The sequence below is a fragment of the Rhineura floridana genome, chromosome 1 (genome assembly GCF_030035675.1).
Source record: "Rhineura floridana isolate rRhiFlo1 chromosome 1, rRhiFlo1.hap2, whole genome shotgun sequence".
In the NCBI taxonomy this organism is placed as follows: domain Eukaryota; kingdom Metazoa; phylum Chordata; class Lepidosauria; order Squamata; family Rhineuridae; genus Rhineura; species Rhineura floridana.
The window spans coordinates 139895812-139913641 of record NC_084480.1 but is presented as its reverse complement, the minus strand read 5'-3'; the positions used below and the strand labels follow the sequence as shown (position 1 = coordinate 139913641).

The 17830-nt window shown below is 43.2% G+C and overlaps 1 protein-coding gene across 2 annotated transcripts in view; it reads left to right on the top strand.

Annotated features, from left to right (window-relative positions):
* TRABD2A (TraB domain containing 2A) overlaps positions 1-17830 on the top strand; it is a 114417-nt gene that overhangs the window by 90782 nt on the left and 5805 nt on the right. Inside the window, exons 5-6 of one of the 2 annotated variants that reach the window (XM_061634033.1) lie at positions 8169-8259; positions 16298-16564. In XM_061634033.1, the coding sequence (XP_061490017.1) occupies positions 8169-8259; positions 16298-16564 (358 nt within the window). The remainder of the gene's footprint in view (positions 1-8168; positions 8260-16297; positions 16565-17830) is intronic. The other variant, XM_061634042.1, reaches the window with a different exon arrangement.

Sequence of the window (17830 nt, the reverse complement as noted above, 5' to 3'; positions counted from 1 at the left end):
CCACGATAAGGTCAGGTTCAAACAGATTAAGCTGAGCATACTGTGCCAGTTTACCAGTTTGCATATTACTGTGTTCTGCATGGCCTTTGTGAGGCACCTCAAAGGAAACTGTCCAAATTCCCTGACTGGGTAATATCCTTGGGGGGTTGGAATACTGGGTAATTTTTATCATCAGTGTGGAATAAGGCCTGGTCTGTCTGCACAGTCAGCAGAGTGAGGTGGTAGAATGAATAGATTGCCAGTAGGAGATGCCTTTTTTTGAAATCTTGCTTCTCCATATGAAAAATACCAAACCAACAACCCAAAACAAGAATGAGAGGTTCTGCCTCGATTCATTTCCACTGTACTTGTTTGCTACAGAGATTTTTTTTTAAATACAGGGGAAATTCCAAAAATGTAATCCTGTCCCCCAGTCTGAAACGTGAAGTAGGACTTTCATTTTACACTCTTACATCCATGCCCTCCTCAGTATGTCACAAGGGGGAATAACAGGCACAACCTAGGAACTTTCGGTCTGTTTTATTTAGTAGTTTCTGAGAGACAGCAACATGATAATGGTGGGATAGTTGGAGCTCCAGCACCCCCTCCCCAAAAAGCTTATCCTTGGTGGAGGCAGATACTACATTCAGAGCTCCAGAGTTCACGGAAAGGCCACCCAGCCGAGAGACTCCCACAAAGAAAAAAGTGCTGAGTCAGAACTTACCTAACTAAGAAAAAGCAAATTGTTAACAAGCTTCAGCTGAGATTTTTGAAACAAAGTCAAGCCAGAAGAGGAGGAAAGAAAAGAATAAATTAGGAATAGGCTTTTGGAGACCTAGGGGCTTAGTCTGCTTGCTTTCCCCTGCAAGGACTTTTCCATCTGCTTCTCAGCATAGCCCCTGAGTCTAAGGACATCCCCTCTTATTTACTATGCATTTTAATAATTTTTAACTCATGTCGTCTTTCACCAGTGTCTTAGTTTTTTTAAGCCCCTTCCTCCAGTGAACAGCAAATGTAGGTCTGTTGGAGTTCACTCTTTATGTTCTTTAGGCAACTGGGATTACAAAGATGATGTGCATGAGGAAAGAGCCTTTATAGTTATTCACATAAAGTAGAGGGGATGTTAAAGAAGAGCAGAAGTGTTGAATTCTGTTGGATTCATACCCTTCTGCCCCTGTGCCCACTGAAGTAGAGAGGCCTTAAACAGCACCAGTTTCCTTCTCCTTCTTTTTGCCAGTACTCAAGCAATGGCGACATCCTCTGTACCTCATTTCCCCAAGATATACCAGAAATCCCTGACATAGTCCACACTGCAGGTGACAAATTGTGGTGGTGGTGGAGGGGAAGTCAGGGAGCATCATTATTGGACAGGAAAGCACAGTCCCATCATCCCTGAGTTCTGAATGCTTGTGCCTTGAAGAGAGTGGTCGCACTGCACAAAAAGGGGAGTCTTCTGCCAAGACCTCCATTGCAGTTCATGCTCAGGAGGAGGCCTTTGCCTGGGCCTTGGATTTTCCATGAGTGAGGCAGTAGGTACAATTAACATTGCTGGCCTTACAACCCATGCTGAGTTTGAAACCTGCCCCTTATGTCTCCTCCTCCTTTAAATTAGTCGCTGATCAGGGATTAAATGTTTTCAAATGCAACATTTTAAGAGGAGGAGTTGTGTGATGCTGCAAGGCACACAAAGAGATGGAACACAAACAAGTCTTCATTTACTGTAGCATCTGAGCATTGATTTACAATTTATTGATTTAAAATATTTATGCTTTGCCCTTTTGCCTGACAACAGGCCTCCTAGTTGGCTAACAATAAATTAGAACTAATAAAATTAAATACAAGGCTTTGTGGAGATGATAATGAAAAGTGACTACTTCCAGGCATATGTTGTTCCTGCTAAGGTTGTTTCACCTGCAGGTCTTCAAAAATTCCATGGGGACCACAGTGCAGAACAAGTGAAATCTGCAACAAAATGTTGCAGTGAGTGTTCTGTGTTCCAGCCAGCCATGCCTTCTTTCAGTATGCTCTGTTCCATCCCTTCATTTTCCCCCTTCCCAGAAGCTGAACATTCCATGGACATTGAGCATGCTCAGTCCTCATTGGGAGTTATTTGTTTTTGTATGTGGATGGTGTTGTTTTAGCTACGTAAGAGTTACACACATAAAGTTCTTTGCTATTTAGTATGTTTATGTATAGTTTTTATAGCTATAAGACAGCATTACATTGTTAAATTCAGCCATCAATAAAGAGGCCAGAACATAACCCAACCTCTCATGGGCACACCATTGGTGCATCTAGCCAGTGGCATGCTTGCCGTCTTGTCTAACTTGCCCCTGAATGTAATCATCAATAGTGTGCCATCATAGGAGCTGAAAGTGTATGTTAAATATTAAGCTACAATTCTTGATAGATCTCTCACCCTCCCTCCATACCCATTGTAGTAGAGGCCCCATGCAGCACTGATTCCACCCACCCCTACCTATATGCAAGCAGTGACATCATCCTAAGGGAGGGAGTAAGGTTGCAGTCCGCAGTACAGCTGACAAGTGCAAGGAAAATCCTGGAAGTATTATCATTATCTAGGGAGAACAGTCACATTCCTGAGCTCTGAATGGCAGCGTAAAAGAGAAGGGAGTATCCTGAAATACAAACTGAGCTATCCCACAATTGCAAGCAAGATGCCTTCCCTATTGTTTTGAGATCTGATTAAGGAAAAATATATAACTATTCTGGGGAGCAAGAGTGATATGTCTCCAGCTTAAATCCCAAAGAGAAACTACTCCAGGTAGCAAATGTGAGAACAGTGATCTTAGGTGTACACCTAAAATGTAATATGTGAAGAAATGTCAGTTTTCCAGCATGATGCAGAACTTCTTTTAACAGGGAACTTTTTATTCTTAAAAGGACTTTGGAACTCAATCCATTGTCAGGCTTGAATGCACAAATCAGTTAGACTTTGTATGTAAAACCAAACCATGAAACCATATTGCTTATTCCAGCAGTGATACCAACCTCACTTCATTTCCATCTGGATTAAAAGCTTGTGCCTTACTTTACTCCCTAGAAGAGTGTCTCTCCCTTTTTGAGTTTGAACACAGAAGAATAGAGATTCATGGCTGCCTACCCCCTGCCAGAGTAAATTGACCTCTCAAATTCATCACTTCACCTATATGGGGATAATGGAGAGCTGACTACAAAAAGAGGAGGGGGGCCTTTCTGATGGGACAAGGGCTCAGGGCTTTTCTCTTTGGGGGCATTCAAGTGTGTTAGGCCAAAATAGAAAACAGGTGAAAGAGGCCTGCACTCCCTATCATGCCTCCGTGGGCAGAGCCTCCCATCAAGTAAGACTGTTTGATCTTATGCTTTGGGAGGGTGAATCCCCTCCCCTCACCCGGAGTTGTTTATGGCTTGTTCTTTTTAAAAAATTAAGTGGGTGGATGATTTTTTTTTTTTTTACATAGAAATCGTTCTCCAACTATTGGAGAGCCCAGGCTGTGCCTGTGTTTTGGGAACAGAAGCAAATTATTAACTCATCAAATCTTGCAAGGCTTGAAAAAAGGAGGCAAACACTCTGCAGTACAAAGAGAAGGTCCTTGTTCCAGTTTAATTTTATTGTCTAATTCTGGGGATGGAGAGAGATGGGTTACTGCAAGAGGGTGTAATCCATTGGGTGTATAGTTTGTCAAGTACTGGCACATTGTTGAGGGGGAAAATAATGCAAGACTCATTATATGGATTTTAAGGATTCTTGGGGCGGAGGGGGAACCCTTTGCACACGTGTGTTTTTGTGTGCACTTGCTTCATTTTCTACTTTGTTCTTTTAGTCCAACATTTTCCCACAATTGTTGAGAATGTTTCTCTTTGATCTTGGGGGCCTGATCAGTTACTCCTTCATATTGGGAGAAAGCCCCTCTCTTTTAAATGGCTTCCTTCTCAAAGGAATAGTTCTGTTTAGTGTAAATGGTGTTTAATGCAGCACAGTCCTGTACACATTTACTCAGAAGCAAGTCCCACCAGGCTTTATGAGATTTAATTTCATGTAAGTGCGCATAGAATTGCAGACATAATGACTCCATCAAAGAATCCTGTGGCAACCTAAAGACAAAGCGCAGAGCTAAACAGGTCAAATATTAGAGTAGCCCTCAATGATGCTGATGGCATGTTGAATTTCCCCTAGTTTTTCTTGTGTCTTCCATACCCTTGGCTGCCACCGTGCATTTTGCTACTAGGCATTAGTCACAGAATTTATTTTATTATTTTATTTTGCCTTGAGAGGGCAAAAGAGAAGACCAAAAAGTCTGGTGAACAGCCCGCCATGTAGCTCTCAGTATTACAGCGGAAGTGGCCTCTTCCTGCCCCAACTGCCACCACAGAGGTTATTGACCCATGTCTAGACAGCAGAAGATATCACTATGAAGTATAGAGATAAGAGAAGCAGTTTTTATCTTTTTAATAGAGGAGGAAGTGCTCAGCATAAAATAACTGCTTTGTTTAAAATGGGGTCAGTGCCAGTTTATGGCTCCAATTCCTGTAGTATTCACGTTGATTTCTCCCTTTGTGTCTCACCTATGGCTGTTCATACACCCAAGGAGTCTGAAATCCTTTCAACCATCTATCCACATATTTGCAGGTGGATGATGAGAGCAAGCACAAGAGTCAAAGACGGCTAACATAAAACTTGGCCCTGTCCTACACGTAAAACAACAACATCAACAATATACAAAAACGCCCAAAGCAGCCTGAGGAGAAGGGAATGCAGAGAGAAGCTACGTAATGCTTAATCTTTTCCCCTGCAGTCTTCTAGTCCATACCAACCTGCTTTTTCACCCATGATGGAGGGGGTGCAGGTTGCAGGGTCCTCATACTTCCCCCCCACAGGTGGGAAAACTGAGAACGCATCTTTGAATGCATTGAACACTCCTCTATGGCTTTGGGTTGCAGAGGAAGATTGGCAGTTAAGGGAAGCTTGCCTGCTGTTCCTCTTTATGGGCAACCCCTGAACTCCCCAGAACACACAGATTGGAAACTAGTGCTATATTTGAAAGAGATGAACTGAGAACTTTTAAAGAAGATTCAACACACAGAGCATCTAATTGGTTCACAGTAATAGGGATGGAAAGGTCAGTTCATTTTCCATGTGTTTATTCATAACTGTGTTCTGTCCATTTCTGGCTTATCTGTGATTATACAGCCATGAGAGTGGCTGTATAGTATCACAAGCATGGATTTTTTGCATTCTGCAGTGTTAAATTGAAAATACCCCCATGCCATTCTGTTACTTCCCATAAGCTCATTTGAAAACAAAACGTTACAAAACTTACAGTCTTGAACTCAGAAACTCTTGGTTTACAACCCTCTAAGTTTTCATGGTGATACACAAAACAGAGAGAATCAAGAGTTCAAAATGTAAGAAGAGAGAAAAAACCCAGACCCCTGCTGGACTTTTTTTTGTCAATGTTCTTATACTTTGTTGAAATTCATTAAAAATCAGCCATGTTCACAGAGTACCTGTAATCCTCTTACTGACCTTGCTCCATACTCTGATCTTCATCTTCTGCAGTTTAAAAGTTTTTTAAAAAATGCCTGGCTGATTTTTAATTAATGTAAGAAATTTAGCATTGGAATCAATGATAAGCCCGGGCATGCTCAGTAAGAACCAACTGTCAGTGTTCTAAAAGCCATACTCACAGCTGCTTGGCTTGCCTTATCAGGGGGCCACATTCATGCCAGACCTTTATTTCACTTGACACAGTACTGGCTTCCCCCAAAGAATCCTGAGAAGTGTAGTTTGTGAAGGGTGCTGAGAGTTGTTAGAAGACTCCTCTTCCCCTGACAGAGCTCCAGTGGCCAGAGTGGTTTAACAGTCAGCCCCTCTTTTGGGAATTGTAGCTCTGTGAGGGGAATAGGGCCTCTCCTAGCACCTCTTAGCATTCTATACAAACAACACTTCCCAGGATTCTTTGGGAGAAGCCATAATTGTCTTAAGGTGGAATAAAGGTCTGGTGTGGATGTGGCCAGTGACAATTTGGTTTAAATTTGGGTGGGAGACTACATGTGCTTGCTGTAGAATAAAGGTGGGGGAAACCCTGAAAAAGAATGATACTGTTCACAGTGTGTTCCTTTTGGAAAGGGGCTTCCCCTCTGCCCAGTGCCCGCCCACCCAGTCTCCTCCCCTCCACTTCCTGCCCCTCCCCCAGGTCAGTTTCACCTATCCTAAGCATGATTGCACAGAAGTAAATCCAACTGAACCCAAAAAGTATGCAAATGATCAAACCTGCCCTCCCCTCCTCCTCCCTCCTATCCCCTCTCTCTTGCCCCTCCCCTTCCCCTCCCCTTCTTCCTTCCCCCTCTCCCCTCCCCCATGGTCAGTTTTACCTATCTTAAGCATGATTGCACTGGAGTAAATCCCATTGAACTCAGTAATCATGCAAATGATCAAACCTGCCTTTCCCCTCCTCCTCCCCCATCCCCTCCCTTTTGGCCCTTCCCCTACCCTTCCTTCACCCCTTCCAATCCCCTCCTTCCCCCTCCCCCTCCTTCCGCTCCCCTCCCTTCCTCCTTCCCTTTCTCCCTCCCTTTCCTCCCCCTCCTCCCATGGTCATTTTTACGTATCCTAAGCATAATTGCACGGGAGTAAATCCCATTGAACTCAGTAAGCATGCAAATAATCAAACCTGCCCTCCTCCTCCCCATCCTCCTCCTCTCCGCTCCCCTCCTCCTCCCCCCACCCCTGCCCTTCCTCCTCCTCTCCTCCCTGTCCCCTATGGTCCATTTCACCTATCCTAAGCATGATTAGCAGTACTTTGTACAGCAACACTTTGCAACACTAAAAAAACTCCAAAAACAATTGTGGAATAATGGCACTGACTGTTCTGCAGAATCGTCTCCAGTGGACGTGAGGAGTGTCTCAGTTTGCACAAGATAAAACAGTGGGAGGTGAAATATATTCTAGCGAAATTCTAGTTGACCATGCCCACCTTTCCTTACGTGGAGTAGTTTAAGCATAGCAGGCTGAAAACGCATCTTGGGCAGGCCAGGTTTGTTTTTTCCAACAGCTAGAGTCATTGCTGAAGTAGCAACATTTGATTTTACATAAAGCTGCAATTTCAGATTCAACTGTTAATGCACCCAAAATAGAAATAGAACATAACCTCCAGTTTGAAACACAAAACGCTCTTCACCATCATATGACATTGACCAATAAAAAGGCTTTGAAATTAATAAAAATAAATTTGACACGGATTTCTAGGATGAATAATGAAATAAATATAATTTTCTAGGTTAGATTCTCTGTAGAAACAGTAGTAACACAGGAAAGAAGCAAAGTAAGAAGAACACCAACAAACATACAAAATGTAATTCTCCATCTTTGGAGATGGCAGGTGTTGCCACCTTTCACCATATGCTCAGAGGGACACGGTACCAAATTCCTTCAAGCTACACAGGAAGTGGATTGGACTGTGAAAGACCAACCCAAATTGCATTTTGACAAATTTGTAGGGCAGTCCAATATCTCAGAGAGGAGTTCAGGTCTCCTGCTCCCCTGGTGCATTCACTATAGCTACCCAGTTTTCCTATTTTTTTAAAGTTTGATAGAAATATCTGTTGGCTCTAGGTACTGCAAGTTTTTTTGCCTATTACAGCATTTATTTTTTTAAAGTCTGTATGCAAATTCAAATAATACATACTTTGTCACAAAATACATCTTTAAATATGTCTTTTATCCCAAGTGTACACATTTCTGAATATATATTTATCCTAAAATTTGCACTTTTTACACATTTTGATTCATTTTTGAGTCTAGAATATCACAAAATTCAGAGAAGTAAAAAATCAAAAAGGATTTATGTTCTGATCAGTATGTTAATCTGGAAGTTGTGAATTGAGTGAGCTCACTTAAAAATATGGACCAAAGAAAAATGTCCTCCATCCCTACTCTTTACTTAATAATCCACAGTATAGTGAGTAGTGTGTTATAAGAACTGTACACTCATCTTTGGCAGTGTAATAACTAAAATCTAATTCAGTTGAATCCACTATATACTTCTATAATGTCAACTTCTTGAAATGCAGAGATTTAAAGTAGATGTTACCTAAATTTTGTGTTGCTACTAATCTGGACTGCATTCAATGTTATTTGGGTAAATAGATTCTTATTATTTGGGGATTTTATTTTTCATTTACTATAGGTCACTTCATGGGCAACAATACAGTGATAGATGTTTTGAGGAGAAAAGGATATGAAGTAGATCATACTCCTGCTGGACATTCCATCAACAGGTAACAAACATGTCTTCAGTCTTTATCTGGTGCATCTACAAGTGGTAGAACACGCATAGACAAATCTCTATGAGGTTATTCATGTCCTGGTTGCCAGGCACATGATGTGACCATCTTGATGAAGTTAAGCAGGTCCGAGTCTGTTCAGTCCCTGGGTGGAGGATCCCATGTACACTGCCTTGAGTTGCATGATGAAAGAAAGACAGAATATAAATGTAGTTACTAACACAATAAATAAATATATAATCATATGCCCTTTTTTTGTATCTGGAATAAATTATACAGATTTGCACATCTGCTCCTCCCCAGTTTCTTCTGTTTTCCTTAAAGGGGTGCTGAAATAATTTGACTGCTATATGCTTAGTGACTGGTAGTGGACTATATGATCTGTTTTTCATTGAAAACCTGGTATCTGAGTTGATATGAAGGTTTTTCTGTGTTGCTGTAACTGTCATGGCCAGTTCTCACATGGAAGTCATAACTTGGTGTTGTATTCCTCAGATGAGGATCATATATGTGTCAATTAGCCCCCAGATTCGAAACTGGAAGTTTAGGGCAAGTACTAGGGAAGTGCAAGGAGGACATATTGGGGAATCTGGGAATAGGTGAGCTGTGGAGGCAGGGAATAGCAGTGGAGCCCCTCTGGTCATAGATGGTTAGAAATGCAATGGCTAGAAATGAGGGGAGCGGAGTTAAGTTGTTTAAAAGCTGTGCACCTTGTAGTTATGACTTCTGACCAACTTACCATGGGTGTACAGAGGACTGATATCACAGAGTAGAGAAATGCATAGTCATCTTTTAGGTTATTACTGCCGTGAGCTCCTTTTGGAGGAAGGATGGGATACAGTAGTATAGTGGCAAATTTAGAAGTGCAGGGTCCCTTCATGAGTCATGCCACGCCCCCTTCTAAGATTATACAGCCTTTACAATAAAAATAAGTTTTCAACCTCTTGCTTTCTTTGGACTTCTTGAGTTATGAGTCACGATGATGATGATGATTACATTCCACCCTTCTTCCCAACAGGAGCCCAGGTCGGCAAACAAAAGCACTAAAAACATTAAAACATCATAAAAACAAACTTTAAAACACATTAAAACAAAACATCTTCAAAAACATTACTTAAAAAAAGGTATGAAAACATCTTCTAAGATTAAAAACATTTTAAAAAAGAAAGTTTAAGAACATATTAAAAAGCAATTCCAACACAGATGCAGACTGGGATATGTCCCAACTTAAAAGGCTTGTTGAAAGAGGAAAGTCTTCAATAGGCACAGAAAAGATAACAGAGATGTGCCTATCTAATATTTAAGGGGATGGAATTCCACAGGGTAAGTGCTGCCACACTAAAGGTCTGTTTCCTATGTTGTGCAGAACAGACCTCCTGATAAGATGGTATCTGCAAGAGGCCCTTACCTGAAGAGCGCAGTGATCGACTGGGTATATAAGGGATAAGATGGTCTTTCAGATCCTTGTCCCAAAGTGTGTAGGGCTTTGTACACAAAAACTAGAACCTTGACAGTGGCCTGGTAGCAAATGGGCAGCCAGTGCAATTCTTTCAGCAGTGGGGTGACATGCTGGCGATATCCTGCCCCAGTGAGCAGTCTCGCCGCTGCATTTTGCAGCAGCTGCAGCTTCCGGACCAACCTCAAGGGCAGCCCACATAGAGCGTATTACAGTAATCCAGCCTGGAGGTTACCAGTGCATGGACAACAGTGGTCAGGCTATCCCTGTCCAGAAATGGCTGCAGCTGTCTTACCAGCTGAAGCTGGTAAAAGGCACTCCTAGCCACTTAGGTCACCTAGGCATCTAGCAACAAAGATGGATCCAGGAGCACCCCCAGACTACAGATCTCCTCTTTCAGAGGGAGTAAATCCCCATCCAAAGCAGCAACTGACCAATTATCTGAACTCAGGAACCACCAACCCACAGCATCTCGGTCTTGCTAGGATTCAGACTCAGTTTATTGGCCCTCATCCAGCCCACCACCGAGTCCAGGCAGCAGTCCAGGGCTTGCACTGCCTCTCCTGATTCAGATGTTACAGAAAAATAGAGCTCGGTATCATCAGCGTACTGCTGACACCTTGCCCCCAATCTCCTGATGTCCACTCCCAAGGGCTTCATATAGATGCTAAACAGCATGGGGGGCAAGAAGGTACCCTGTGGCACCCCACAGCACAACTGCGAGGGGGCCGAAAGACAGTCACCCAATGCTGTTTTCTGAGAACAGCGTTGGAGATAAGATTGGAACCACTGTAAAACAGTGCCTCCGATACCCATCTCACCAAGTCAGCCCAGAAGGATACCATGGTCAATGGTATCAAAAGCCGCTGAGAGATCAAGTAAGAATAACAGGGTTGCACTCCCCCTGTCCTTCTCCTGTTAAAGGTCATCCATCAGGGCGACCAAGGCTGATTCAGTCCCATAACCAGGCCTGTATCCAGACTGGGATGGGTCAAGATAATCTGTTTCATCCAAGAGTACTTGCAGTTGCTGCGCCACAACCCTCTCAATCACCTTCCCTAAAAAGGGGGTATTTGCGACCGGCTGGTAGTTGTCACAAACCAATGGGTCCAGGGTGGGCTTCTTCAGGAGCGGTCGGATCACCATGTCTTTCAAGGCTGCTGGAACCACTCCCTCCCGCAATGATGGATTGACCACACCCTGGATCCACTCAGTCAACCCCCCTCGGCAAGCTTTAATAAGCCAAGAAGGGCAAGGGTCAAGAGGACACATTGCTGGCCACATCAATGCAAGCACCTTGTCTACGTCATCAGGCCGCATCAACTGAAACCATTCCCAAGAAGTTGCAGTGGGCGTTGCATTGGACACCTCATTGGGAACTACAGTAAATGTGGATGGGGCATCAAGACTGCTATGGAGGCGAGCAACTTTACCCTCAAAGTGCCTTGCAAACAGTTCACAGTGGGCCTCCGAAGGGTCTAAGACTCCATTTCCTGGAGTTGATGTCAACAGACCCCTGACAATACGGAAAAGCTCCACTGGACAGCTACTTGAGGATGCGATGGAGGCAGAGAACTGGGCCTTCTTCATCGCCGTCACTTCCACACAGTAGGCATAGTTATGATGTTTTACTCGTGCCCGATCAGCCTCACAGCACGTCTTTTGCCACTTGTGCTCTAGCCGTCATCCAGTCTGTTTCATTGCCGTTCACTGATGTTCCAAGGTGTAAACTGGACTCTACAATGCTAGAGAGGGTGCTCGGGCAACCGTTCCACAGCATGACAAGGGCTTCAACAGGGTCACCTGCTCTATCTACTGGGAACTTCCCCAGGGCATTCAGGACTCCTGTGGATTCCATTAGTCTCTGGGGGCGGACCATCTTATTACTTATTTTATTCATTTATTTATCTTAATCTGTCCACCCCCACCTTCAGGGAATGATCGGAGCCATAAGTCTAAACTTCACCAGGATGTGGTCTGACCATGACAGTGTGGTGACATCCACCCCCCTATCTCCAGACTACCCGTGTCTGGAGCAAAAACCAAGTCAAGGGTGTGCCCTGCCCTATGTGTTGGGCCAATAACAACTTGAGACAACCCATGGTCATCATGGAGGCCATGAAGTCCTGAGCCAGAACACTAGAGGCAGCCTCAGCATGGACATTGAATCACCCAGCACTATTGTTCTGGGCTCCTCCAACACCACAGCCGAGATGTCTTCTACCAGCTCTGTCAGAGAAGCTGTCGGCAGCAGGGTGGACAGTACACCAACAGCAACCCTAGTTTACTATCTCCCTGGCCCGACACCAGGTGCAGGCCCTCACAGCCAGCTCTAAGACAGAGTGGTTTCCTAATATGGACTCAACACGAGCCCACCAACAAAATCTGCCTGAGCCAATTATCCCAGTAGACCACTGCGGGAATTGGGAACAGTCATACCCATTCATACTTTTTCACACAGGGCCCATCTACTCCCCTCCTGTCTCACGCCCAGGGAGGGCCAGCCTTCTGCCAGTTACAGACTCCCACTCTGAAGGCATCTGGCGACTTTCTCCTCTCATTCAGCACTGCACAGGCTCTCACCCTGTGCAGAAACTACATATGCACCACAGGGCCTCCCCACCACCAATCTCCTCTAGATTGGTTTAACAGAAAAATAAGACAAATTAAATAAAAGGTAATAGAAGGGGGGTAGTGCCCTCACCCTCGGTGGCAACCTAGGCAGCGGCAGACCCGCCACCCAAGGGCAGCTGGGCTTTTATGCCTCCTGACCCAGCCAGCAGCTGTTGCAAGAGGCTGCAAAATTGACTGCAGCCTTTCTCTGGAGCATGGGCCAGGTAGGGGGTCCCAGTCCTTGCAGCACTTACCAGGGACTTCAGCTGCCTTGAGGGACAGCAACCCAAAGGAGTGAGTAGCAAGCACTCAGATGCTCAGACACTCACTCCCAGGGCAGGTCTTCTTCAGTCCCCTAGTGCTGCAGCTGTTCCCCAATGAGGGAACAGCTCATTCCCAGCTGTACCCACGATGAGGGTATGTCTTTTTGAGGTTCTGCAAGAAGACAATGATAGCTTTCAGAAGTTCCAGTTCAGCACCCACAGTGCCAGAAACACATCTTGTTATATTTTCCCTGTTCGAGTTTTTGGTATATACTGTATATATTGCAGAAATAACTGGTCTGTTAAGACTGGTTGGAAAAATAAAGAAACTTAAGTTTTATTACTACAAGAAAGTAAAGTCATACATGCTGAAGCAGTTATGCATCTTCCACTCAGGGAGCTATTACTAACTGAGAACAAAGATAGGAAAAGAAGGGAAGGGAGGAGCAAAGCCTGAAGAAACAACAAACACTTTAGAGGTTGAATCAGCAGAGGGAAAATAGATTGCCATTCTGTCTGTCGCCCACCACTGGTTCAAGTCACTTGTAACAAGATTGGTGCTGTACTCCCAACACTCCTATGAGCAGCAATCTGGATTGTTGATCACTGTTTTGGTAGGTAAGTGCAAAAATAACAGAACTCCAGCGTGGGTCTGCTGTGCCTGAATGGGGAGGCACCTGCATCCCTCCACCAGGGTTTGTTTGCCCACACAGTGCAGGTCCCATTAGCCTGTTGCATCTTGTCCTGGAGCAACGAGAGACAGCAGCAGCCATGACCCACCCCCTCTTCAGCTCCAGTTATCCCTTCTCCTATGTCCTGTTTCACTTTCTCTCATCTCTGTCTTCTTCAAACCCTTTTCTTCTCCACTCTAACTGCATTCTGTGAACAGCATTTTACTGGGGACATCGTCATAGGCACAGTATATCCAAATCTGCGGTTCAGCGAGCCACATTGAGGTTATAGTGCGGTTCTGCTGTAATAATAAAATTAAAATACTGTATCTAACTATGTTTAGGCTGGGTTGCTACTATTCGCATTGGCTGTGGCTGCAACCATCTTGCTTATGCCACCATGACAAAAGGACATTATCACCGGTAGAGTTTGTTTTATGATTTTTGTCCCATTAGGTTTACAGAACTCAAGTTAGTAGGATTCTGAAAGAAAAAGGTTGGCAACATTGCAGTATTGCCAGTGTTGATGTGGCCCCCTCCATGTATGATGCTCCCTTCATATGTGAGTGGGATAAGTGCCCCATGTACCCCCCTTAAAACCTTTACTACCACAAGGCTTTCTGTATCAATGGCTGATCTCAGATGTACTGTGATAATAGCACAGGAATTCCCCCAAATTCATTAAATCTGTATCAGTGGTTCCCAAACGTTTTATCTCATGGACCAATTGAAAATTACTGATGATGCTGGTGGACCACTTAATGATTTTTCTGCCTGCTGTAGCCCTGGTAATGCGATATGCTGGGTCCTGTATGATTTTTCATTGTACTTTTATTATTCTATTGGATTACAATTTGCATTCCAGACAACAGCATCCTCAGCATGCAGGGACCCATTCACTGCTCTATCCTTCCCTTCATAATTTTTTTTTAAAAAGCAAGCCCCAATTTCCCCTGAAGCTTGCAGCTGGCTGGCAGCCTGAGTTTGCAGTGACTGACTGTAGTAACTGCTGACCTAGTGGTATTCAAGGCCCCACTCTCCCAGGCAATGAGGAAAAGAGGCAACTTTTAAATGCAGGCACGCTTAGCACTCAGGAACTGTCCCTCTTCAAAAAGTAATGGGACAGCATCCCAAGACATCTGTCAGGAATATAAATATAATAATATATAAATAATACATCTTTTTAGAATGGCTTGACCTCTCAATATATTTGAAGTGCTGGCTCTTGAAATGTTATTGTAGGGTGCATTCAATATAGGAATATATTTTCTTCATGCAACTTCCAGATTTTGAGTTTCCATATAGTAGGGCTATCAATCGGATTAAAGACTGTTTAGTCAAGTAATCACTGCCTTCCAACCAATTTAATCAATTTCAAATGTATTTGCATATGATCAAAATCTCAGATTAGCTTCCTTGTTTAGATATTGAAAGAAGTGTAGATAAGTTAACATTTAGTAAGCTAAAATTACTACCCAGAGAGAGAAAAGAGGCTGCCTTTCAATATTTTTCATCCCCTATTATAATAACAAAACAGTGCAAAAATAGCTTAAAAAATAAGTGTGCCCTTAACACTTCACATTACTGATTTAAAATTTCCGTTCACAGATTGTTACAGTGAAGAGCCCCTTTATTATAACTGCGCCATCCCAGTTGTTGTAGGGAGTGATAGGGAGCTTTTAAGTGTAGGAGTGGTTAGATGCTCACCAATGTTTCTATAGACTATAAAGGCATCCAAGCCTGGGGCTATTCCCTGCTTCATTTTCTTTTTTGGGAAACAAATTCAGGGTCACTCCAAGTCCATCTGTGATGCCGTAGGATGCTTTTGCATTCCATTCCAAGTTTTTCTGTCTTTGATTAATCTGTTTGGAACTTATTTTACATTCCCATTCCTAAATTCAGAAGTAAAGTAATATTCTCTGTTTTGTCAATATTTCCTCCCACTGTGCATTGCTCTAAGTTCACATTTAATAAGGATTGGGTGTGATCCCCATTCCCTGCATTGCTGATTAGCTACTCCTTGACAATCTCTAATGACTTTCCATACCGTCAAGATAATGAAAGGGTAGATTGTTCCCCAGCTCTTCCAGTGCATTCTTGTGGATAAAATGGGAATTTGGCTTTGTATTAGAACAGGTTTTTTGCTATGTGATTTGTACCCTTTTCTGAATTAAAATTGGAAGCACACTTTACTCTTGTACCCCAAACGGTTTACTTTTAAAGGATAGGCAATTATTTTTAACTCTGCATGATTGAATGATCCAATCACACCAGATTAAATGAATGGCAGAGTTATCTGCTGACTAGTCTGTCTAGAGGAAGGCAAAGCCAGAACTGTGAATAATGTGCAGTCACAGCAAGCAGCTTGCTCTCTGAGTGGTTCTGTACATGTATTTTCTCTAGCACACTAGCAGTTCTCTTGGCACACCATTTAAGAAAGATGAGAGTAACTGCATTGAAGAATGGGATCACAAAGGTTTGATCTTTTGCATGAGGTGCAGTTTGAAAAGTTGTAATCTAATGCATTTTCATTGTGGCCATAGATAATAATTGGGAGCTATGGAAAATCCTAGCGGGGAAGACTTTGACAACAGATATGGACCCCAATGCTTAGGAAGCATTGTATTCTTAAGACTGTAAAGTTGCAGTTTGATCCTGAGAAATGCTTGGCACTTGCATAATCCGGTTACTTCAGTGTTTTTCTGACTATGGGGAGGAAAACCTTTTATTTGTTGTTCAGCCTGCTTTATTGATCAGTGTCAGACTTTCCTTTTATACAGAATTCTAGCTAGCAACAAGCTCTTTACATTAAGCTTTAAAAAAGAAAAAGAATGTACAGATTGTGCAGATTGTGTTGTTGAACATCTCCTGGAGGTGAGGCAAGTTGCTTGTAAGTAAATAGGATGAAAACTACTTCTAGCAATCCAGGGTGGGTTTTCCCCTTGATATATCAATATGGAAGACACTCATCCATCCACCCACCATCCTCCCTCAAATTCCTTTCAACCGCATTTTATTTTTCTCTCTAGTGGGAAGAATCAGAAGGTGCTGTCTGCCTTCTCATCGTCTTCTCCAGAATATGCCTCCTACATCATATCCCAGGAGCTCCCCTCTCCCCAGCAAAACCGACAGAAAGAGGGGGAGGGAGAGGAGGAGCTGCTGCCCCATTTGCTTCTGCCAGAAAGCATTGACCTGTTGGAGAAAGTGGACAGGAAGTACAAAAAGAAGAAAAAGAAGCAGCAGAAGAGGCAGCGCTTGCGCCAGTTCAATGACCTCTGGGTACGCATCGAGGAAAGGTAATGAGCAGGTCAAGGTGGAAAACAATGCTGTTGAGCACTGAGGCTAGGGATGCCATCTTCCTCCCTACCAGCAGGATTCCAGTGGCTTCAACCGCTGCACAGCAAGCATAATTCATCAGGTGAAGCTTTTTCTTATGACCTTAATACTATGCTGTAGGGGTAGCCAACCTAATGTCGTCCAAATGTTGTTGACTGTTGGTCATGCTGGCTGGGGCTGATCAAGTTGGAGTCCAACAACTGGAGGGCATGACGTTGGCTACCTCTGCTGTACTGCTTCATCTATCATGATTGCATAAAGCTGGTGTAACACAGTAGATAAGTGTGTGTGACCTATAAGCCAATAAGTCCCTGGTTCAAAGTTAGATTCGACCCTGAGCTTCTTAAACAAGCCACTGCCTTGCAGTCTCAGATATCACTCCTTCCTAATCTGGTGAGTTACATTGTTGAGGCACAAGGGAAAGGAAGGGATGCTTCCAAGCCAACAAGGAACAACAAAAAGGAGCTCCTTAATAGTAACATTGTTAATAAGATGTTAAAGAAGAAGACCACAGAAGCTTGTGACAGTAAATACAAATACCCTATGATGAGTAGACCTTGAAAACACAAATCAGAGTAAAAAATTAGAGTTTCTGGTAATCATTTGTGGCGGTAAAAGAACATAATCTCTCTTTTTATAATTATTACTGTTGTTATCAGTAGTAGCTGTCATATGCCTGTTGAAATATAATAATCAAGGCAACTCCCCCCCACATTTCTGTTTAACTTCCTGGCTAAAATCAAGCCCTTTACACACATCTCTGAAAATACAGGTAAGAGATCATTGACAGCTTATTTTATAAAGTACCATTTTGTGTTTGGGTCTGGGCCTTTAATAACTTTGAACAATGAACAAAGAAGGGCAGAACTGCTGCTCTCTTGCAGTCACATAGTAGGTCTCACTGCACTCCTTTGGTCTGGGCCCCGATATGGATGTATCTGCTGTCAGTGCTGGTTCTCCAGTTAAACTGCCAGCTGGCTCCTTTCCACTGGTGTGTGAATGGCATATGGGGGATTTTTCGCTATGGAAAGGTAAGTGTTTAAAAAGGGATACTGATTGTTTTCAAATTCTCAAGGCTTTTTTTTTTTTACTTCATGCAATTGGACAATTGAAAGCAGAAACAGTGTGGCAGCTGGACAGTATTTGCACTCTGCTGTAATTGAAATTAATGTGCTTTTTATTTTATTGGTTGGCTGATGTGTTCACTTCAATTTTTGCCTGGGATT